This window comes from Erigeron canadensis, chromosome 2 (genome assembly GCF_010389155.1).
Source record: "Erigeron canadensis isolate Cc75 chromosome 2, C_canadensis_v1, whole genome shotgun sequence".
In the NCBI taxonomy this organism is placed as follows: Eukaryota; Viridiplantae; Streptophyta; class Magnoliopsida; order Asterales; family Asteraceae; genus Erigeron; species Erigeron canadensis.
In genome coordinates, this window is record NC_057762.1 from 32,691,593 (window position 1) to 32,715,256 (window position 23,664).

Sequence of the window (23,664 nt, forward strand, 5' to 3'; positions counted from 1 at the left end):
GAGATTTGCAATATATTCTAACAATTTTCATGAGCCCATAACGGAATTCATCCAATCAGGATTGCAACAAAATACTAAGTTTTAGCGTATATCACCCATCGCACGGAAAACTATAACCGAAATCCTTTTTATCTGGCATTAATTTGGAAAGTTCTTTCAACTAAAACTATAAGTAAATTGCATAAAAAGTGTATGGGTCTTTCAACTAAAATTAATCAAATAAATTGCATAAGAAGTTATTCAAGTAACCAAACATCTGAAATTGACTTTTTTTTTATCTTTTTCATTTAAAAAACTTACTAAAACTTACTTTTTTTCACAAATTAAGATACTATTCTTCAACCGATTAGTCTAGATCAAGTGGGCCCTCTTTGAGGGAACCGATGTAGGGATGTTGAAGATACCTAAAATCGAATCCTTGATTCTCTGTGGTTTCGGACAATTATCTCTTAAACGTATCACTCCTGTTCTGCAAGAGTACGCGAGTTCCAACTTTCAGCATATTGCACATTACAAATGTCACTACTGGAGTTCGAACTATTAACACTTAACTTACCGTATGAGAAAAAAAATATACTATTTTTATTTATTTTTCCCCAAAAAAAGTTACCGAACATTTTTTTTTTTTTTGAAAATTGAACATTATTTTGGGTAAAAAAATGTTTCAAACTTGTCAATTTTTTGCTGTTATATATACAAACCGAGTGAAATTTCTTCACATGCTAATTTTTTAATCCATAAAAAACATGCAGACAAATATTTATTCATTATACGTTAAACATTTAAAATTAAGATGTGGGACATTTTACCCAACTTATATGTGTGATAGCATCGCCTTCCCTTTTTTCTTTCTCTCTTGTAATTGTTTAAGTTTTTAGTTAGTTTAACTTAACAACTCTATGTTTATTTACTTTCTTATAAGTCAAGTTGTAATATCGACCATGTATTTTCTGTTTAATCAATGATACATATGTATGATTAGACTTGCATAGACTCCAGTATTTGAATTCTTACTCTTGTTCTTGTTCTTTAATTTATGTTCTTTACATTTTTATCTAGATAATTAATACAAGTTAAGCAAACAAGTGGACTATCATCCTTAACATTATTTTATGTTGTTTGGGGTAAAAATTCATTTTTTTATTATAACTATTTTTTATTCTCTTGTTAATAAATTTTAAATGGTCAACTCAGTTGGTCAGAGACACTCTCAGTTTTTTATTTTTAATTCTCTATTGACACGATCGAATGTTCAAAAAAAATAAATAGAAAAATAAATCATTATGATAGACATAATACACTATAGATTGATAGTCAGGCCCAACAGATGCTTAAATTATCAGGTCCAACACAAAAGGCCCAACAATCTACCCATCTTAAAAACCCTAGGGCTGTCACACATATACATACATAGTCACATAGATAGATACACAAAGGTGGGTGTATAGCGGCTCAACACAGCAGCAAAGCAAGAAAGAAAAAGAAGGCAAAAATGGAGACAGCAGCAGCCGCAAGAACTGTGAAAGATGTATCCCCACATGAGTTTGTTAAGGCTTATGCCGCTCATCTCAAACGCTCCGGCAAGGTATCTCCTTTTCCCCTTTTTATTTCTCATATATCTATATATAGATACACACATACATAACAATTTAGATAATTGTATATTAGCTAAATGGTAGTATCATTTTGATTAGTTGCTTTGAATTTGATTAATTTATTTAATTAAAAGGAATCTTTGGATTTAGGTATAGGTAGAGATGAATCTTTTTATTTTTATTTTTTAATTATGTGAATATATTGTTTGAATGTTTTAAAGATGTGAAACACTACATTCATTATACATATATATATATATATATATATATGTATATATTTTGTGCACTTTGTTATATGTGCAATTTTGTTGGCTCAGATGGAGCTTCCTGAATGGACTGATATAGTCAAGACTGCTACTTTTAAGGAACTTGCTCCCTATGATCCTGATTGGTATTATATTAGGGCTGGTAAGTTTTCTATATGTTGTTTAGACCTCGAATTTTGTCGATATATCGATACCGGATTTATTGTTAGATGGAAGACTTGAACCGGTTACCCGTTTTTGTGTGTTTTCTTTGTACAGCTTCAATTGCGAGGAAGATCTACTTGAGGGGTGGTCTTGGTGTTGGTGGATTCCAGAGGGTTTATGGTGGGCGTAAGAGGAACGGAAGTGCTCCACCGCATTTCTGCAAGGCGAGTGGTGGCATTATCCGTCACATTCTTCAGCAGTTGGAAACCATGAAGATTGTTGACATGGATCCTAAGGGGTGAGTTATCAGGGAAACTAGTTTTGTTCTGTATTTATGTTTCGTTGGGTGTTTTATTTTACTTGTGATTGATATTTTGTCTTGGTATCTTACAGAGGAAGAAGGATCACGTCCAATGGCCGCCGAGATCTTGACCAAGTTGCTGGGAGAACTGCAATTGCAGCTTGAAGAGATCTATCGTTTGATTAATGTCGTAATTTTGATGTTATGTAGCTTATGAATTTAGCAAGAAACAAGTTTTGGTGGTTTTAAGATTTTGAGATGTCTATTTGGTTGATACTTATGCCAATATGTGTTGAACTTGCTTTTGTTTGGAATATGAGACTTCCTTAATCGTGCTTATTGATCTTAATCATTTGTTTATCTTACTCTGCTTTGCAAATTTTAATTGGTATCTGACAGGGATGTGTTTCAGATTCGAGTCTTTCCAAACTCCTGACTTATAAGGCTTATATGAAGTGCCTAATCTGAAATGAAAAAATGTTGAGGCAGGTGATGAATACTCATTTGATTTGAGATAATATTCAGGTATCTCGAGATAAGTAGCGAGAGAACTCATTTTCTTGTCGATCCTGTTACCATATAAAAGGTGTCCGAGTCCTAAAGGCCATGTATGGTGGAATTGTGTCTTTACTGATCATCACCAACTATGGAACATGATCAATGTGATGGTCACTTGAAATTTCTCTATTTTAGAGAACTTGCATTACCAATATTCGTCCCTGGGTTAAAAGTGCAATATTTCTTTGTACTTTTGAAGGCACCTTGTTGATATGGATCAAGCCCATGGAGTAATGAAACCGATGGGATGCCAATAAGTTGGGAACCTCTTGTTTCAATTTTGGGACAAACAAAACTACACGCTTGATAGCCAGGTTAATCCTCAACCACAGAAGTCGGACCAACTACAATGTCACTTTCATCTAAGCACAAACTTCTTCTGTTCGACTAAATATTGTCCAGCTTCTTAAAATATATCAACCAGTCCCTCAACTGCTGTGTTGACTGCTAAGTACCATCTTAATTGCCAGTTTGAGGCTTTGAATGCCGATCCTTAAACATTATAAGGGCTTAAGGGGTATGCAGAGACAAGCCAACTCGCTCGCCGTCACTATTCGTGCATAGTTATTTTGTCTTTTGAGATGGTAAACAAACTAGCACATCGAAACTTCAAATGATTCTACCTTCAAAACAATATTGTAACAAAGTTTGTTGGCAGCTGTAACTTTTATTTTGTTGAATTATGTCACATGACTGATCCTTATATGTCAAGGATTTCCAAAATAAAAAGGTCAGTAAACAACTTGGTGCATTTAAAACAGTGGTGCAATCAATTGTAGATTTTGGATCTCTTCATCTATTTTCAGCTCATCAATTTCAATTAAACACTTCGGTAATGACTCTATGTTATATAGTAGAATGGTCGAAATGGTGGTCAAACTCGTATGCAGTTGACAAGATTTTCCAGTATGATATGTATGTGTAACCCTCTTTTCCTAAAGAGATGCACTAACCGAATAAGTAATTACCTTCAAAGGAACTTAGAATTAGAGAGGGAACCAAGTCTATAACTTTCATGCTAATAATAAGTCTATAGTCATGCGTGACCATTGACACATCACGAATCTAAATCTTAGACCGATAATAAGATATATCTCTGTAAACATGTCAAAAGTTTATATTTTCCTTCTGGGTAGTTAATAAAGGTCAATAGAAACATGGTCTTCAAGCAGATGAAAGCTTAGATATCATAAAAATAGTATTTAACCTTACTATTATGCGGCAGCTGAGAAACATACACATTATGGCCTTTTTGTAGTTTTTCAAGTTCCTCTATCTAGTCTAAAACGTGTGTTCATAACTGTATATAAAACATAAGTAAGGAATGCCATAACTGATAGTCTTCACGCCTGCATAACTCTACATAAACGTTCATATTTCATATACATGTATAGATTAGTATTAAATATTAACTACTCTATTCCATCAAATAGTATTCTAACATAACATAGTAAAAGGACAATGCAAGTGAAGAAAACATGAAAATTCAGTGATTATTTTATCCATTTTCCATATTATTCAACAGTATTGAACAGACACGAACATAACAAATGCCATTGTCAAAGATCCAAGACAAGATTTACAAATCCCTGCAAATACAATGGGCAAAAATATACAAATTCTGATTCAAGCACAGAACCTACATCTATTGAACACGTAGGATTGGAACTAACGCAGTTTCACACTTACTTCCAATCAAGCATGTCCAGCAGCCAGAGCACCTCTTCCTCCGAGTTTGCAATATCAGAAAAGTCCATTTCAATGCCAAAGACATCAATATCTCCATCATCACCTTGCTCCATAAACAACAAAGAAATCCAAGCACGTATTCCAGACACAAAAGGGTGCGCAGGGGAAAACACAAGGTACTCAAATGCAAGTGCTCTACAAGTTGAGCGTTCAATATAGTCAAACATAGCCTCATGGACTAAACAAGCAACTTTATTGGTGTCTTTCCGTGCCACAAGCACAGAAACACTAACAATCTGTGTATAAGGAACCGCAAATTGTGGTTTTACAGGCAGCGTCAGCTTGTAGTCTGGACCTTCTAAATAATACTTCATCACAGTGCTAATCCCAGTTGGTGGAGTCCAGTTGCCCTTTTGGAGTACGGGGCCTGCGACCACTTCTGAGAAGAGTAAATTTCCATCCGCCCAGAAGTCAATGTAGAACTCGAGATCATTTAGGGAGATTCTTGGAGGAAGGAGAGTTCTATTGGTTTCACGCTTGTAGAATGTCTTAAATAATTTATGATATGTTACAGGAGGGGGCCGATTCTTACACGTTGATGGCCATTTCTTTGCACAAAGACATTTCCAGAAGTAATCGTCTTCAGCAATGTTTCTCCATTGCTTACATACTGCCATACAAGAAGCTAAGTCGGTGCCTTCAAGTAGTGGGAAAACAGCCTTCAGTATCTCATCAGATGACATTTCATCACAACAGGCTAAAGATCACACACTCAATCCTTTTATCCTGTAAATATATGCAACTCCGTAAAGCAAAATATAAACAAACATTCAAGTCTTATCTGCATGAGAGGAAAACAAGATTACAATTATTTTATCTTATACTCAAAATTACCAAAGAGACGATATGTACAATATCACAAGACTTAAGTTTTAGTACATATTTATTCACATATTGCTCTATCAATCATGAACATATTAATTCCTTTCTCTATTTGGTTTAAGACTTCTATCCATACATGTGAACAACCACATTTATAAAAGGCGCCATGGCGCCACCATATCATCAAACTTTCATGACACACCTGCGTCCACATTACATTACTATGTGATACTGACACACACATCTTGTTTGTAGATGTGTGTATTATGGCATATAAAGATATCAGTAAGGTTGTCACATAATTAAGATAAAGTTCAAAAAAAAAAAATAACATTTCCCCTTTTAAAGTCTGGAAATGTCATATTACCCAACTAAACCTCATATTTATAACTACTATACTCTTCTCCTCCACAAACAACGTCAAACACTCGCCAACTTTCTTCCAACTCGCAAAGGTAAAATAAAGTAACTCCCAATGCCGTCTTCCACGGGTTTTGGGTCCCAATACCGTCTTCGACGGTGCATGGGGGAGGTTGATATGTAAACAGCCTTACCCCTACCAAAGGTAGAGAGGCTGCTTCCAGGTTCTACCATTGGTAGAAAAGGACCTCCAGCCTTGCTGGGCATGAGGATCGAACCCATAACCTCTGTTTTCAGAGGCATGAACTCCAACCACTGATCCACCCTAGTTGGTTTTTTTCCAACTCGCAAGACATTGCCTTATTTTAAACCATTATCTACATCAGCAAAAGATTAATACTTTAACGGTTACCTAAAAATGCCACCAGATACATATCCGACACTTTTTATAACAACATAAAGGCACACATATGTGATTCGGCAAACCAATATAATCAGGATCAACTGTAAATCTACAATCACTAACCAAAAAATTCTGAGCAAATTAATTATTGACTACACAGAGTGAAAGCTTATAAAATAATAAACCAAAACATGATATAATCCTTTTCAGTTCAAATACAACAAAACCTAAAAAAAATGATCAATTACAGGTATAAAAATTAAAAAAAATCATGACCCAGATAATAAAACAATAAACCCAGTAATAAAAATATCAAATTTATATAATTGGGGTTAATATTTACCAAGATCACAAATATAAAACCTAATAATAATCGTTATAAAAAAGATAAACATATATAATATCATAAATAATTAGAATTGATGTATAATTTGTCAGATTAAAAGGTTACCTGAAAGAAGGATTAATTAGAGGGCGATGTATTTGATGATAAATGAAGATTAAGAAAAGGATGGCGAGTCGTCTATGATTTTTGGTCAAAGAGGAAAGTCTAATAATTTATTTTTATTGACTTTTAAAATATCCATTAGTCATGGAGTAACCCGAATAAAAAGAACTCATTTTTTCACCCATTTACCCGGTACTTTTTAGACCATTCGTGATGTAAAAAAAAAAATATTTGGCCGTTAAAACCTCAAAAGTCAAAACGATTACTCCTATTAAAATTTTTTTCCTTTGTTTTTAACTATAACAATGTTAATACGAGTACTTATCAATATGTACATTTCATAGTTCCGTTCAATAACTAAAATGGGTGTGCGAGTCTAAAAGATTGTTTGGTTTAAAGGTTTTCCTTTAATCACTTGTAGCTTGTCTATAAAATTTTGTACCTCAGTTAATGGAACCCAAATCTCAACTCAAAGGCTAGTAGGCTTCATTATAAAAAATAGCAAGAAGTGGACGTGAACAATTTTGTCATATACAGGGCCCATTTGATTGATACATATGGTTTTTGTAATGTAATAATATATTAATATGACATGTTGTTATTAAGTCATAGTAATTTAGATTTGATTCGTATAATCATAATTGGTGTGGTAGGTGTTGTCGTGTTGATATAAGTTTGTGTGTATATATGTATGCATGCACTTTCTTTCGCAATATTTCAAAAAATCTCTCATGATATAGTTATTTTATTATTGCAGTCACTACTCAATAGATATACAGTCATGTCAAGAGATTCGTAACATATCCTCAGAAAGGTTATTTAATTTTCTTGTAATTTTGTATTGAAAATGCAGAAAGAATTAGGTAGTAATTATGTATAAAAATTGGAAGATGCTTTCTGATTTCATGTTAGAAGATACTAGAAAACAATGTTTCTAATGCATTGTTTCAAAAAACTGTGATTTAAACGCATTTTCTGTTTTTTATGTTTTCACTTAAAACGTTTTTTTTTTTAAGAACAAGAGGTGTTTTCCTAAACTAAACACACATTTAGTAGCCATCCTAATTACAAGAGATACACATCCAGCACATAGAAAACTTGTAAGAACCAGATATAGGTATTAGACATAAAAACCTTTACCGCATTGGTCAATTATTGCTGATATGCTGTTTAGATATACCATTGATAACCCTCTGAGGAAGTATGATGTTCTGAATGCAGGTAGGCGCATCAATGTTGAAGAGGCATTGTACATTATGGGTTGCTAATATATACGAAAAAATATGGACACTGCGTTAGAGTGAAGAATCTCACTCGATCACTAAGAAAACTTACAATACAAAAGAAATATTTTATGCAAAGCTGGTTTGAATATAGTGAAACAAATGAGTATGGCTCAACAAATCATAGGATATGAAACGAAAAAAAGGACTGCATGTAAGCAGTAATTTTGACACAAGGCAATAATCTATTTTCATTAGAAAGCGTTTTTTGCAGGTGCATTATCATTCCCTTGCTTCACCCAATCAATGAAATTGCTGAGGTTTTTGTTAGAGGGGTTTCCAGCTTGCAGACTTTCCATTGCTTTTTCTTGCAAATTTGAGGCGCTTTGTTTGGCTATGTTGTCGCTAAGCAACTTCTCCACTTTACTCTTTATTTCTTCTCGTGTGACAATGCCAAGATCATCTTTGATCAAAGGCAGACCGGTTTTCCAGATATCACATACGTAAGTTGTGTTAAGAAACTGATCAGCAAAGTATGGCCAGCACAAGAAAGGAACGCCATTGCTAACGCCTTCCATGGTAGAGTTCCAACCACAATGACTTATGAAACAAGCCACTGAGGGATGGGTTAGGACCTCCTGTTGAGGTGCCCAGCTTACTATTTTTCCACGATTGCCTACTTTATTCATGTATCCAGTTGGAAAGACATAGTCGGTACTGCCATTTACACCAGGTCGTATGACCCACAAGAAGGGCTTGTTAGTGAGTTCTAACCCAAACGCCAGCTCGTCAAATTGGGATTGGGTGAAAACTGTGAAACTTCCAAATGCCACATAGATAACCGAGCAGACTGGTTGTTGATCTAGCCATGTTACGCAAGTTGAATCTTCTTTCCAGAACTGACCTGCTTGCTTTTTCAATCTGTTTGTCGCTAAAAGGGGCCCTACTGGCAACATTTTTGGAAACAGGGTGAATGCCCCAGGCTCCAATTCCATGGTTGAGTTGCAAAGTATGTGGTCTGCTACTTCTCCCGCTTCTTTGCCATCAAGAATTATTTTACGAAAGACAACTTCGTTAGTGGCTGTGTCACCAATACATACCCATGTAAATTTTGCAGGGTCCATAGGCGGCATGGTTGTTGACAGCTGAACCATTTCATCCTTCAATGGTACACCTGAAACAAACAAAGACTTTACTGCATAAGGCTAAGTTTTAGATCTATCCCGTTTCTTTTTTACTTAATAGACTTAATAAATAAGAACTAAATACATTCAGTCAAATTTCATGTTTTTTTTACTTATATAAACAAAAATAACCGTCAATTACCTATTTTTCACTTAATACATACAGATATTATTTATACATTGAGCCACTTAATACATTTTGTACTTCATGATTAAAAAAGAAACCTGCCCACTCACAAGTTAACTCACTTATCTTACCATTACTGTCGATAACCTCATTATCCAACAGCTTCTGAACGCTCATGATCAAGGTCATAAATGCAGCTGATCCGGAGCAAAAGGTTGCCAGTCGAATACCCATCTTCTGTGCTACTCTTGCAACCATTCCCATGGCATAATCGGTGATAATCCAGGTAATATTTTCATCTTCATTTTTGTTAATACTTTTAATCAGCTCTTCTAGTTTGGTGGGCATGACCTGGTACAGTGATTCTATCAACCTTATGAAGTCATTCCTGTCCTCCCACGGTTCCATCCCATCTGGGACTGAAACCATTTGCAGCAAATCACTTGGATCATTTTCAGACGTACTCACAACCCGATATTCTGTATTGATAAATGTGACTTTGATACCATTACTGGTTAAGCGCCGTGCCAACTCCATGAGAGGAATCACATGACCTTGTGCCGGATAAGGTATTACAAGAACATGGAATATTTTCATGCTTATTCCACTTAATTGGAGCTAGCTTCTAAAGAATGCTATATATGTTTTGCACATAACACTCTGCTGCCCTGTCTCTATTTATATAGAGAGGTATGAATGAGATTTTAAAGGTTGATGGTCCTACATTCATCTTTTTTTATTAATAATACAATAGCTGGTATTGATGACTTGGTGTTTCTACATATTAGTATGGACGGTCTTTTGAAACATATTCATAAAGTCTATGTAGATTTTTTTTGGAACCTACTAATTAGTTAAGAGGTATGAAGTATGAACCCTGTTGATTAGACGAGTAGCTTTTGGAACTTAAAATCTATAAACTAAAATCATAGATCGGTGTCACATGTCCAATTCTCCAGTACTACATGATTAACGTCCATGGTAATGCAATATTAATAAGTGTGCAATGTGCAAGAGCTCGGTTCTAACACCGGACCATTTGAGTCTTTACGTCATGTATTCATGGCAGTAGTAGTGACTTGGAGTTAATTTGTTTCTGTCTTCCATTCCTTAGATTGTTAAGGGATTTTCTTTTCTTTCTAGCCCAAGCTTACCATGAATAAGCCACAAAAACTGTTTAAGGTAATTAATCAAGAGGTTCAAAATTAGAACCTTGCTAGTACAATTGCACCTTGCCTAATAATGATATACCATATACCTAACGTTTAGGGCTTTTTTTACTCAACCTAATAGTGTCTGTATCCATTAATTAAAAAAAATAGGTAATTGACAGTTTTTTTTTGTTTATTAAGTAAAAAAATGAACATGAAGTTTGACTGAATGTATTAAGTTCCTAATTATTAAGTTTATCTATATCTATACTACCATATAAAAAGTATACCCCATGTTGAAAAGTTAAGATTTTTGGGACATGCGAAATTACCATTTTCCTCTTTATTGAATTAAATTACACAATTAGTCCATTATCTTTTAAAAGATATCCACTGCTCTTTTGGATCAAATATTTTTATATCAAATACCTACACTACTTGACGCACCTGCCGCCACCAACGGTCGCCGTCGCCATCATGCCACCACATCACTGTCACTATCATCGCCGCCGCATTGCGTGGATATCATGCGTGTTATTAAAAAAAGAACAAGGCCTTAGTATAACCTAATGCTTTACCATGAATGTATATGTTATTCAAGGCAGCTAAAGCCAATCGGATGTCTTCTTAAACATGGCTCTTGTATTAATTTATTATTATTTTTGAGCCGCTACTAATGTTGTTAATGTAAATGAGAACCTAAGGACATATGTTAAAGTCATTTAATCTCTTAACAAATGATGTACTTCGCATCTTGAAGTAACTACGAATCAAATTCTTTAGTTTAACGCTTTAATGTTTATGTTACCGGCCAAATCTTCCCATTTCTTTGTACGATCTACCAATAAACTAAAACATGATTGAGATGTTCTTGATACGACACATGGCATAATCCTTAATGGCTTAATCGACACGTGTTCTTTTAATTTATTAAATTAGCTTTTTTTTAATTGTATATAGATTCAATTTCTTTATTAGACTTAAAATTAAACTCTAACTCTTGGCTTATTAATACAAAAAACCTTTTTAATTGTCTTTTTTTTTCTCAATTCTTCAAATCTTCAAATCCTATTACTTATATTATTTATAATAAACTATTAACATGAAGACTTCAAAATTTTGAGTTTACGATCCGAAATCACCAGGCTATTTATTGTCATCCAATATGCTTATAAGTTCTAATTTTGACGTGATTTTAAAAATTGTAGGTAAATCCAAAACTACAACTAAACATATATTATATTTGGGAAAAAGTACCTTTATAGACAAAATTGAGGGGGCATATTACAAATTGAACCTGCTTTTGAGATTTATGCAATTTAAACAAAACTTCCGTAAAATAGTACCTAAAATCACAAGGATAAATTAAGCAAATGAAAAGATAACACTTGGCATGTGGTCATGTGACTCCATCCACACTTTTTTCTCACTCCTTTCATTTTTTTTTAAGCGTCTGGTGATCCGACCAGTTTTTTAGTAAAATGACCACACTTTTTGCAGCGACCTTCGCTGCAAAAAGTCGATGTACGAAATCGTACACTGTGGACTTAGTGTACGTGCGGTTCTATAAATGGAAACTCGTGGCGTCCGCTTTTCTCACAATCGCTTTCAAGTTGTAAACTTATTGTTCTTTCTCACAATCGCTTTCTATCTGTTCTTTTTAATTGTTCTTTCTCACAATCTTTAGTAAGCTTATTCATTCTATCTATATTATTCTTTCTATTATTGTTCTTTCTATTTCTCACAATATACATACGCGCATATATATATATATTGTTTTCATTTATATATATAGATATAGATATATAGATATACATTAGATTTTATTTCAGATGGATTTTGAAAGTATATGGGGCGAAATGGGTGCGGAAGGTTTTGAGCTTCACTTAGAAGAACCTGATGAAGATTTGACATACCAGAGGCGGCCCCTCATTTTGACTACGACGCTAGGGTTTTCCACACCGATCAGGTATCCTCGTTAACTTTAAAAAAAACTAATTTAGGCAAATATCATTATTAGTTTATATTTTAGTAGTATTTAATTTGTGTTTTTTGTTAAATTTATTGCATATTTAAAATGTTATATATTTATTAGTATACAAATTAATGATAATTTTAGAAAAAAACTAATTTAGGCAAATATCATTAGAATATTTATATTTTAGTACTATTTGATTTGTGTTAGGATGTTAAATTTATTGCAATGTTAAAATATTAGATATTTATTAGTATACAAATTAATGATAATTTTTATAAAAAACTAATCTACGCAAATATCATTAAATATTTATATTTTAGTACTATTTCATTTGTGTTAGGATGTTAAATTTATTGCATATTTAAATGTTAGATATTTATTAGTATACAAATTAATGATAATTTATTAAAAAAAAACTAATTTAGGCAAATATCATAAAAATATTTATATTTTAGTAGTATTTAATTTGTGTTTCGTTGTTATATTTATTGCATATTTTAAAATGTTAGATATTGCATATTTAAAATGTTAGATATTTATTAGTTAAAATGTTAGATATTTATTAGTATATAAATTAATGATAATTTGTTAAAAAAATTAATGATATTGCATATTTAAAATGTTAGATATTGCACAAGGAAAATATTATCAAATGACTAATTAATATTATAAAAAACTAATCTACGCAAATATCATTAAAATATTTATATTTTAGTACTATTTCATTTGTGTTAGGATGTTAAATTTATTGCATATTTAAAATGTTAGATATTTATTAGTATACAAATTAATGATAATTGTTAAAAAAAAAACTAATTTAGGCAAATATCATAAAATATTTATATTTTAGTAGTATTTAATTTGTGTTTCGTTGTTATATTTATTGCATATTTTAAAATGTTAGATATTGCATATTTAAAATGTTAGATATTTATTAGTATATGAATTAATGATATTGCTCAAGGACTAATAATACTAATTTAGGTGTTCGATTCACACGAAGAATTGTTCAACTGGCCAAAAGTACAGGATTGCAGCTTGGTTATGTGTTAATCAAACGACGAACAAATTCCAACTTAGCTGGTGTAAGAAATAAAGTGACGATAGTCTGTAATCTTTCTGGGAAAATGGATGATAGGATAAGCGGCCTCGTTAAAAAGACACTTAAGTGTCAGTGCCCCTTTAGATTAATCGGTCGTTTAACTGATGATGGTTGGAGGATAACCGTTGTAGACGACACACATAATCACTATCCAGCTGAGAATCTGGAGGGTTACGCGTACGCAAGAAGGTTGACTGAAGAGGAGAGATTATTTCTGGAAGAAGAATATCATCGTGGTAGTACGCCCCGTAGGATGTTAAAGCTGTTGAAAGACAAATTTCCAGGAAACTTGACCCGCAGTGATGACATTTACAATTTCCAAAAAGCTATGCGGAAGAAGGCGGCCGAAAAACATGGGAACACTCCAATGCAGGTATATCATATCAAATTTACATATCTTTTTATTTATTTACCATGATAAAGTATCTGAAACGACATATGTACGCCATATTGTTCAAACGAAACAGGTTATGTTCAGTTTGCTTAAGGAGCATAATTACTTGTATTATCATACAACAAACAGTGTATCTGGTCGGTTGGAGAATTTGTTTTTTATACATCCGACAGCATTTAAATTGTGGCGTGCATTTCCTTATGTTATCCAAATAGACGCCACGTACAAAACGAATATGTACAACATGCCATTGGTCGAGATCGTTGGTGTCACTCTAACAAACAGGACCTTTAGCATATCATATGCGTTTATCATAAGCGAACAAGAGCATAATTATAGATGGGTGTTGGAGTGTTTGAAGTCGACGTTAGGTGAAGGCTTTGTTGTGCGTGTTGTACTCACGGACCGGGATTTGGCCCTAATGAAAGCATGCAAAACCGTTATGCCTGAAGCATACCATTTATTGTGTAGAGTGCACATATGGAGGAACATAGACAAATTTAGCATGTCATCGTTAAAAGGGGAAGAGAAATGGGGGCCTTTTTACGGATGGTGGAAAAAACTTTACGAGTCCCGCACACTAGAAGAGTACACCAACAATTTATCATATTTAAAAGAGAAGATGGGTCCCCGTTTAGACAGTAAGTGAAGTGCTTTTGAAGTTTTTTTTTTTCTAATTTTTGGTAAATCACATATACCCACACACGCTAATCACATGTTAAATTGACAGAGGTTTACAAATACCTGCAGAAGGAGTGGCTTTCCCCGTACAAGGAAAAGTTTGTGTCCTTTTGGGTGGATCAGCACCTCAACTACCGTAATTACACTACCAACAGAGTTGAGGCTGAGCATTCACTCCTCAAGTCCGAGTTACAGGGGAGATGTACATTTCAACGAATAATTCAGTGTGTTAATGATGTCCTCCTCGGACAAGATACAGAAATCAAGGGCCAACTGGAAGAAAGCAGGATTTATAGAGCTGGTAAACACAACTACCCATGTTTGAAAGACCTGCTTTGTATCGTATCTGTGACAGCTCTTGATATAATGGTCGATGAAATAAAACGATTAAAAAATGAGATCGGAAAAGACTTGAGAAAATGCGGGTGTAAGGTGTGGACTAGTTGTGGCCTTCCATGTGCCTGTCGTCTAGCTGCGTACATGCATTGCAGTAAGTTTATTGAAATATAGGCAATTGCTTTTTTTTATTTGCTAAATGCACAAATATTTAATACATATTTTTCGTCAAAAATGTAGACAAACGTGTTGAGGTGCATACCATAAATGACTTTTGGAGAAAGCTAGACCTGACACCGTCGACATGCCTTCCGGACAACGATCATCGAAAAGACTCTGACGATGACGAAGCTATCGACCAATTAGTAGAGGATGTTAAAGTCCAGTTTAAGGATCAACCGAAGTCAAATCGCAAAAACTGGATTTCTAAACTAAAAGACATCGTCTATCCGGGGCGAACGAAAATCAAGGACCCGTCTATTATTAAAAATAAACGTGGAAGACCAATCGGGTCAAAGAAAAATATACCTCAAGTATGTCGGATCATAATTCTAACTACATTTAATTAATTGACAATTTTTTTTTTTGTTAATTGCCCCCTATTTGTTAGTATACTTGTAAGTGTAATCTCTTATTTAATTTTTTTTTTTGGCAGGCGCCCGAACAAAACAGACCAGCGACAAACACAGCACCCTCGGGTCTTCAAAAATCCAGGTCGGTTCAATTCTCCGATCAATTTTCGCAGCCATCATGTACATTTGGAGAAGGCCAATATGCGAGACACAGCGAATACGTGAGCACCCAATCACGTTTTTTTGAAGAAAGGGAAAGTCAACCACAATCACCTGAAAGTCGTAGACAAGAGTGATTATGTGGGCACCGGTTCATTTTTCGCGGAAACACCATCACGTTTCTTCAATGAAAATGAAAGCCAGGCACAATCACCTGAAAGTCGGAGACAGAGTGATTATGTGAGCACCAGTTCTGTTTTCGCGGAAACACCATCACGTTTATTCAATGAAACTGAAAGCCAGCCCGAATGGGGTCAGATTGGGAGACAAAGTAATTATGTGGGCCTATCAATGAACGTGCCAGACAATGTAGACGAACCATACAACGAAGTAGTATGGGGTCAAAGTGGTAGGCAAAGTGGGTATGTGGGTTATGAGTTCAACATCCCGGAAATACAGATTCCTTTGGCGAACCTTATAACAAACTATACTGGGGACAAAGTGGCAGACATAGTTCGTATGTGGGTACCGATTCACGTTTCGCAGACACACAAAGTTATTCGGAGAGCAGATAACCAAACGCAAGAAGAAACATATAGCTTTGTTGATCAATTGTTCTCGACACCCACTACACAGAATACACAAAATCCCCAGAACAACCCTGAACCGTTTACACACAACTTTTTCCCGAGTGAGTCTACATCGTTTGACATGAGTCATTACCTAGGCCAGCTCCCTAAGTTCTTTCAAAGATACGTTGTAATATAAAAAATGTACAGTCTGATGGTAACTGTGGGTTTCGGCACTGGCTGTTGCTTTGGGTGAAAACGAGCAAAAATTCGAGTGGATTCGCAAACTAATGCTAGAGGAGTATGAGTCCAGGCGGATACTATGAGGGTGCATTCGCTGGTGACGCTAAGCACATACACACTTTGCTATCAATGTCTTATCCAAATGGTCGCCCACACGATTACTGGATGATGAATCCATATTGCGCTATGCTGCTGTCTAATGCGTTGGGGGTAATAATTATCTGTTTAAGTTTAGAGGAGAACATCACATGTTTTCCTTTTTGGAAGGGGCCAGGCGAGCTATACGTAGATGACCCGATATGCATTGCCCTGGTATCGGGGTCGACACATTTTGTTACGGTTGTTTTAGATACGGACTGCCCAATGCCTTACACCTCAGCTTAGGGACATGATAAACCTGCATCGCAGGCCTGGGCAAGACATCCGAAGTACAGAGACCGTTTGGTTGAGTACCACAGACACGTTCAAGCTAATAAGGCACCTACGGGATATGAGATCCTTGAATAGTTTATTTATATCATATAATTGTTTGTTTGTAACTCTTTAACGTATGTAATAATAGTTATTACAACTAGTAGATATCGTTGATGTATTTTTTTACATATATTTGTTATAATGACTACTAATAATAGTTGACGTATTCTATAGCTATCTTTGATGTTTTGTTTTTAAAAGAACTAGATATCGTTGACATATTCTATTACTAATAATAGTTGACTAATAATAGTTTACGTAAAAAATACATTGTTTATAACAAAAAAATACTAATCATGAGCACCATCGCTCTCATCATCATCATCATCGTCATCATCGTCATCTAAATTGACATGATACGATCCGCCTGAGTACTGAGGGGCTGTGGGCAACTGCTGGGACGGCTGAGGAGGAAAAGGAGCATGTGCATAACTAGAATAGTTAAACAATTCCTCAAATAAGGAGGACGTCTGGCTCGGCCGAGGTGGGTCATTGTTCAAGTCGAATGATGCACGTGGCTATCCCTGGGTAAGATGCGTATAGTCATACGCCTCGGTACCCATCTGCCTGATGACCCGCCCTATGCCTCGACGATGCCCCGCCCGGGGTCCCCGTACATCCATGACAATGTCAGGATCTGGTGTGGGAACGGGGTCCTGTTCAGCCTCCTCCTTCTTCTTCTTGAGCTGAGACTGTAAAAAACATTACATTATACATAAGGTTGATTAATTAACATTTAATACTAAAAAAATATAAAATCTTACAGAGAGACACATACATGTATTTCTTCAGCCATCGGGTGTTCCCATTTTTTATCCTTCTTCTTCTTGTGCTTAATCTCGAACAAATCCACCAAGTCCACGTCCTTGTTTTTTTTAACCTGTAAACACATCAATTTATCATAAGACATATACATTCTTTAATTTATACTTTTAAACACAAGTATTTATATTTAATACATATATATTATAAGAAATATAAATTATTAAACTTATACTTTTAAACACAAGTATATATATTTATACATATATAATTCATAACTACCTTCTCCTGGTGGACAAACTGAGAGTAAGACTTACGACCATGGGTCCCCGCAAGAACTTGCTTGCCCCTGTTCGTGCTGTTTCTCGCCGACTGCTTCACCCGGTCCTCCCTCTGGTAATACCCCAACAAAGCTCTCCAGTCCTCCTGTGACATACCCTCTGGAGGAACAGCCTGTTCCAACTGGGGAACTGCATCCAGGCCCCCCTTTTTGGAAAAGTGGGCTCTCTTGAATTGGCTCTTTCGGAGCCGATACTGATCGGAGCAGTCCCTATCAACACACAGCCTGAACCCCCGCCTGATAGGATCCTCGGGGTTAGGAATCTGAATGAAGTGGTCCAGTTTGAACCGAGTCTGCAATTTATAAAAGTAAAAGTTAGCGAAATTAAAAATTGATACAAACATCAAAGAAGAAGTTAAAAATGATAATATTTTACGTTCAGAGTCGGGATGATAAAATCCTTTCTCTCAGCAGGCACATGGTCCCAAGAGTCGTATGTCTAAGGGATGTGGCGGACCAAGGTGCCGATGAGGCTCTTATACATAGAAGAATTTGGGCCGATCGCCTGCCACGTCTTTAAGTTGCTCGTGTCGAAGTCGATCGACAAGCGGCCCTTTTTCGCGAACTCAGCCTCCAAATTTAAATTTTGACATGGCCCCCTCCCCTTTCCCTTTCGAGGGGCTAGAAAAAATTAAAAAAACAAGTTAGTAAAAAAAATATTAAATTAAAATATGAATTATAAAGAACCAAATTCTAAAAAGACAAGTTAGTAAAAAAATATTAAATTAAAATATGAATTATAAAAAAACCAAAATCCTTACCGCCGCTGCCTTTGCAGCCCCATGTAATCTTCCACCATGGTCGATGTGGGTCTTCATTGCCGCCATCACCGACATGGTAAGTCGCCATCTATACTGCAAAATACAAATCATATAACAAAATTATCACAAATTTAATTACTTTTATATATATCTTTTTTACTTGATAATAATTTTTAGAACTCCGTTTATACAATATAAATTTACTTTTATACTTTTAAATTTAACTTTATAGTAATTTTTAATACGTCTAAGGTAGTTTATTTAATCAAAATTTTTAATTCAAATTTTTAAATAATTTTGTATATTTAGTTCAATACATATATTTTTAACATAATCTTGGCTATTTAATTTAATAAATTTTTTAACAAATTTTAATCTACGTCATTTTTTTTTTGTCATATTCTAACCAAAAAGTAAAACACCTAACACTAATGACTAAAATATTCTAACAAATCATATATTAACTTTTTAACTAAATTTTTTATACTTTTGAACTTAATTTTTAAACGATTACTTTTATGTATATTTTTGTTGAACTAAATTTTATTACGTCTTAAGTAGTATATTTAATCAAAATTTTACATAATCTTGCCTATTTATTTTAATCAATTTTTTAACAAATTCTAATCTTCTTATTTTGCATTTAAAGATATATATTCTAACAAATCACTAACAAAACAAATTCGTGGCTCCTAACAAATCACTAAATTATCAACAAATCAAAACTAACTATAGTAACAAACCTATTCAAATCCTATAAACAACTAATAATCCTAACAAAACTAATAAATATATACAAAAACTATACTAACATACCAATATTCTAACAAAACTAACAAAACTAATAAATATACAAAAACTATACTAAACATACCAATATTCTAACAAAACTAACCAATTAACAAAACTAACAAAACTAATAATAACATACCAATATAATAACAAACCTATTAAAATCCTATAAAGAACTAATAATTCTAACAAATTAACAAAACTGATATATGTACAAAAACTATACTAACATACCATGGAGGTCGAATTTTTTCACTTTTTGCAGCAAGGGTCACTGCAAAAATTATATAAACAACTAATAATTCTAACAAATTAACAAAACTGATATATGTACAAAAACTATACTAACATACCATGGAGGTCGAATTTTTTCACTTTTTGCAGCGAGGGTCGCTGCAAAAATTATATAAACAACTAATAATTCTAACAAATTAACAAAACTGATATATGTACAAAAACTATACTAACATACCATGGAGGTCGATTTTTTCACTTTTTGCAGCGAGGGTCGCTGCAAAATTAGTAACGGTCTAGATAAAAAAAAATAATGGTTTGGATATTGGAAAAAACATAAAATACATACCAAAATTTGAAATGGCTTGAAAAATTGGGGGAAGACGACCGACCGGAATTTGGGGGAGGATAATCCCGACACTGGCGGTACTGCGGTGGCGGTGGACGGCGGCGGCGGCTGGCGGTACTGCGCGGTGGTGGCTGGCGGTGGACGGTGGTGCCTGGCGGCAGTGGCGCTGGACGATGGTGGCTGGCGGCGGTAATGCAATAGATGGTGGAGGAAGAAAAGGCTGGCGGTACTGCACGGTGGTGGCTGCCGGTGGACGGTGGTGGCTGGCGGCGGTACTGCAATAGAAGGGTGGAGGAAGAAAAATTGTAAAAAAATTTTATATATTGAAGGGAGGAGGAAGTGTAAAGTGTAAATGATAGAATAGATGGAACGGTGGATCGGTTGTTAAAACGCGTCGGGGTAAACTTATTGCAGCGACCCTCGCTGCAATAAGTGGAGTAACGGTCGGGTCAAACATTTAAAGCGGTGAGTGAAAAGCTGACGTGGCTAGGATTTTGCAGCGAGGGTCGCTGCAAAATGTCCCTGGTCAAATTACTAAAATACCTGGTCGAGATACGGGGCGCGTTTTTTTATTCTTTCTCAAAAATAAAAGCAGGTTTTTGTCACAAAAAACATTCTCAATCAATTAATAACAATTAACGTCATCATCATATCAAACATACTGATTACATTAATCCATATATATAATTTAACAAAAAGTGGACCTAGATTTTCTTTGCCTTAGAGCATCTCCAATGGTAAAGTTTTTTTAAAAAAGCTTTTGATCAAATTGGTGTTCCAATGGTTAAAGTCATAAAAAAGTCTTTAAGGTAGTATTTAATAACAAAATTAGGAAGAAAAAGAGTGTTAGATTCTTTCAAAGACTTGAGGATTGTCAAACTTTTGATAAAAAACTTTTTACTCCAATGGAAAAAAAGTTATGCAAAAGTTTTTTTGAATAGTAAAAAGCTTTATAAAAAGCTTTAAAAAAAGTTCCATTGTAGATGCTCTTAGATGCATCTTTATTTTACTGTTAAATATGCATTACTTTTCAATAGCTTAAATTATTATCTGATAGTTTTGTGATCCTAGTTTATTTTGCTTATAACTTTGAAATTAGATTGTTGCATAGAACATGCTATGGTTTGTCGCTATATTTCAATGGAATAATTACTATACTTGTACAAGTTTGTGTAACTGGCCATATATTTATCTTATGCAATAAAAGGTTAATTAATACTAGTTTTTTGTTATTTACTTAAAACATTACAAAACAAACATAAACTCAAACAAAGGATCCTCCATATAGAACAAACTGGGATTGTGGCCTTATTAAAATTCGTTCATCCTCTGAAGAACGCAACTTATGATGTATAAATTAAGGTTCACCCTTAACATATCTAGGTTTAAGATTAAGGTTTTTCTTTTCCCTTATTAGTGTATTTGATCTCATGACGATGTTGTTTAAATGATTGAGGTTGTGTTATTATTTAGAGGGGAGAAGAAAAACTTGCTACTCATATTGTTTTAGGAAAAGAAGAAAGAAAATGTAGGAGGGTAGGGTCACGTGACCACATGATAGGTGTTATCTTTTCATTTGCTTAAATCTATCTTTGTGATTCTTAATATATATTATAAGACAGTTGAACTAATGACTTATTAACCAATCAAACCGCTCAATTTTATCAAATTGACTCACGCCTATGTCATCATTTAGATTAGCTATAAATTAAAAACTCTAATAATCATTATCCAAATATATTATTATATTAGTATTTATATTAATTTGTAGAAAAAATCTCATTAATTCACACTTTTTTATTTTCCATCAATAATTTACACTTTTTAGCCTTAAATACTTAATTTATATTTATTTTTAGCATCAACTTGAGGAGACTTTTTAAAATAGTTACAAAAGGTATTTATATTTAATTTTTTAAAGTTTCAATTATCACTCAAATCAAGAATCCTAATTGTTATCAAAAAGTAAGAAAACAATCCTAATTGTTATCTAATTATCATAGGACATGTGATTGAAAGTAAACCTATTCGTGTTATGAATCTGCATCATGATCAAATACATATACTTGAATGTCAAGTACAAGATCATGGTCGGCTCCTAGGCAAGGCAACAAAGGCTCAAGCCTAGGCCCAAACTTTTAAGGGGCCAAATTTGTGTAGATATACATAACTACAGAAGTGAAATAACGACACATTTTACATTTATTCATATTTTATTTACACTCAAAAGACTCATTTTTTACTTTTCCATCTATATGTTCATTTGGTTCATCAAAGTTCATTAGAATAGCATTTACGGGTCTAATTTTTTCTTTTGCCTCGAGCCTTGAATTTTTTTACTATTTTCGAAGACAGTCCTGTACATGATCACAAGTATGTTTATATTTTAATTCCTAATTATCTTTAATAATAATATCAAATTATGAGTGCAATTAGTTTCAAAAATTCTATAATAGAGAAATTATTGTAGCATTTGCCTTGTGAAATAACTACGATAAACAATTCCATCAATATGTCTCGGCTAATAATGACAGTGACGAACACGTGATTATTATACTACAACTTGCAAAGTATAACACTTAAAACTGTATACGTCAAAATTATAAGTTTTTATAAATTAAATGTTATCTAATATTGATAATATCGTAAACCCCGTGTCCAGTGTTGGTCTGGACACGGATCTAAAATCTAGTTTAGTTACTATTTCACGGAAGTTTTGTTTAAATTGCATAAATTTCAAAAGCATGTTCAATTTGTAAAATGCCCCCTCAATTTTGTTTATAAAGGTAATTTTCCCTTATATTTTATGATCATATGTTTATTATAATTTAGATTCGATCATCGATTTACTTTTACTACAAGTTATTTCGTACTCACGAATCATGTAAAAGGCATATTCGAATTTCTTTATGATACAATCTATATAGTTACTGTATATCGTATGAGTATTAGGACTAGTAACTTTTATATATATATGTATTTAATATTCAATCTTTCAATTCTATTCTTGTCTTTGTTACAAAGATGGGCACGATAAAATATATTTTTATAATAATAGTTGGCATATATAAAAATTTTCCTATCTAATTATCATTGTTATCATCACTAACTCAGGCTCACTCCAGTATCAAAGGCTCCTTAGCCCATAAACTGTAATTCAAACTTTTATACACTGTTAGCTTATATTATATTACGAATATATGTTAATGTGTTTATATAAGGTATAAAAACTAATAATAAATATATCAGTTTTATAGAATTTGTTAATACTAATTATAAGATTGTTGTAGATGCACGAGTCTCCTTTTTGAAAAACCACGTCAGTTTATCTTGTTTAGTTGTCTTTGTTTGGTTTAGCATGGACTTGTTTTTCCAATTAAATAATTGATTAGTGATATATAAAAAGGTTAGCGATTACACTTTATTGAAGGTAACTGAATATAAACTGAATACAACCTTAATAATTTGTTCCACTAAACCATATATCATATGGTAATCCAAATGGTGAAATGGAATTAGTTAATTAAACAAATTCACCTTTGTTTCAATACATACATTAACGTAGTATGAAATGATTGACGAAATGT

The 23,664-nt window shown here is 33.8% G+C and overlaps 3 protein-coding genes across 5 annotated transcripts; 1 reads left to right on the forward strand and 2 right to left on the reverse strand.

Moving 5' to 3' along the window:
• Window positions 1-1,402: 1,402 nt before the first annotated feature.
• LOC122588402 (40S ribosomal protein S19-3-like) lies at window positions 1,403-2,641 on the forward strand. The gene is made up of 4 exons (XM_043760507.1): window positions 1,403-1,585; window positions 1,913-2,003; window positions 2,120-2,303; window positions 2,399-2,641. Exons 1-4 carry the CDS (start codon window positions 1,493-1,495, stop codon window positions 2,469-2,471), a joined length of 441 nt encoding a protein of 146 aa, XP_043616442.1. The 5' UTR covers window positions 1,403-1,492; the 3' UTR covers window positions 2,472-2,641.
• Window positions 2,642-4,332: 1,691 nt separating this feature from the next.
• On the reverse strand, window positions 4,333-6,744 carry LOC122588658 (F-box protein At5g39250). 3 transcript variants are annotated; one of them, XM_043760815.1, is made up of 2 exons: window positions 6,650-6,744; window positions 4,333-5,339 (listed from the first exon to the last, which is right to left on the reverse strand). In XM_043760815.1, exon 2 carries the CDS (start codon window positions 5,294-5,296, stop codon window positions 4,550-4,552), a length of 747 nt encoding a protein of 248 aa, XP_043616750.1. In that variant the 5' UTR covers window positions 5,297-5,339; window positions 6,650-6,744; the 3' UTR covers window positions 4,333-4,549. The 3 variants fall into 3 exon arrangements, with proteins under 3 accessions (XP_043616750.1, XP_043616749.1, XP_043616751.1); XM_043760814.1 differs by having other exon boundaries at window positions 4,333-5,394; window positions 6,650-6,737; XM_043760816.1 differs by lacking the exon at window positions 6,650-6,744 and adding an exon at window positions 6,542-6,556.
• A 1,379-nt stretch (window positions 6,745-8,123) lies between these two features.
• LOC122588105 (UDP-glycosyltransferase 83A1-like) lies at window positions 8,124-9,777 on the reverse strand. Its single transcript, XM_043760245.1, has 2 exons — window positions 9,312-9,777; window positions 8,124-9,043 (listed from the first exon to the last, which is right to left on the reverse strand). The coding sequence occupies exons 1-2, from the start codon at window positions 9,775-9,777 to the stop codon at window positions 8,124-8,126; spliced, it is 1,386 nt and encodes a 461-aa protein (XP_043616180.1).
• Window positions 9,778-23,664: the final 13,887 nt, after the last annotated feature.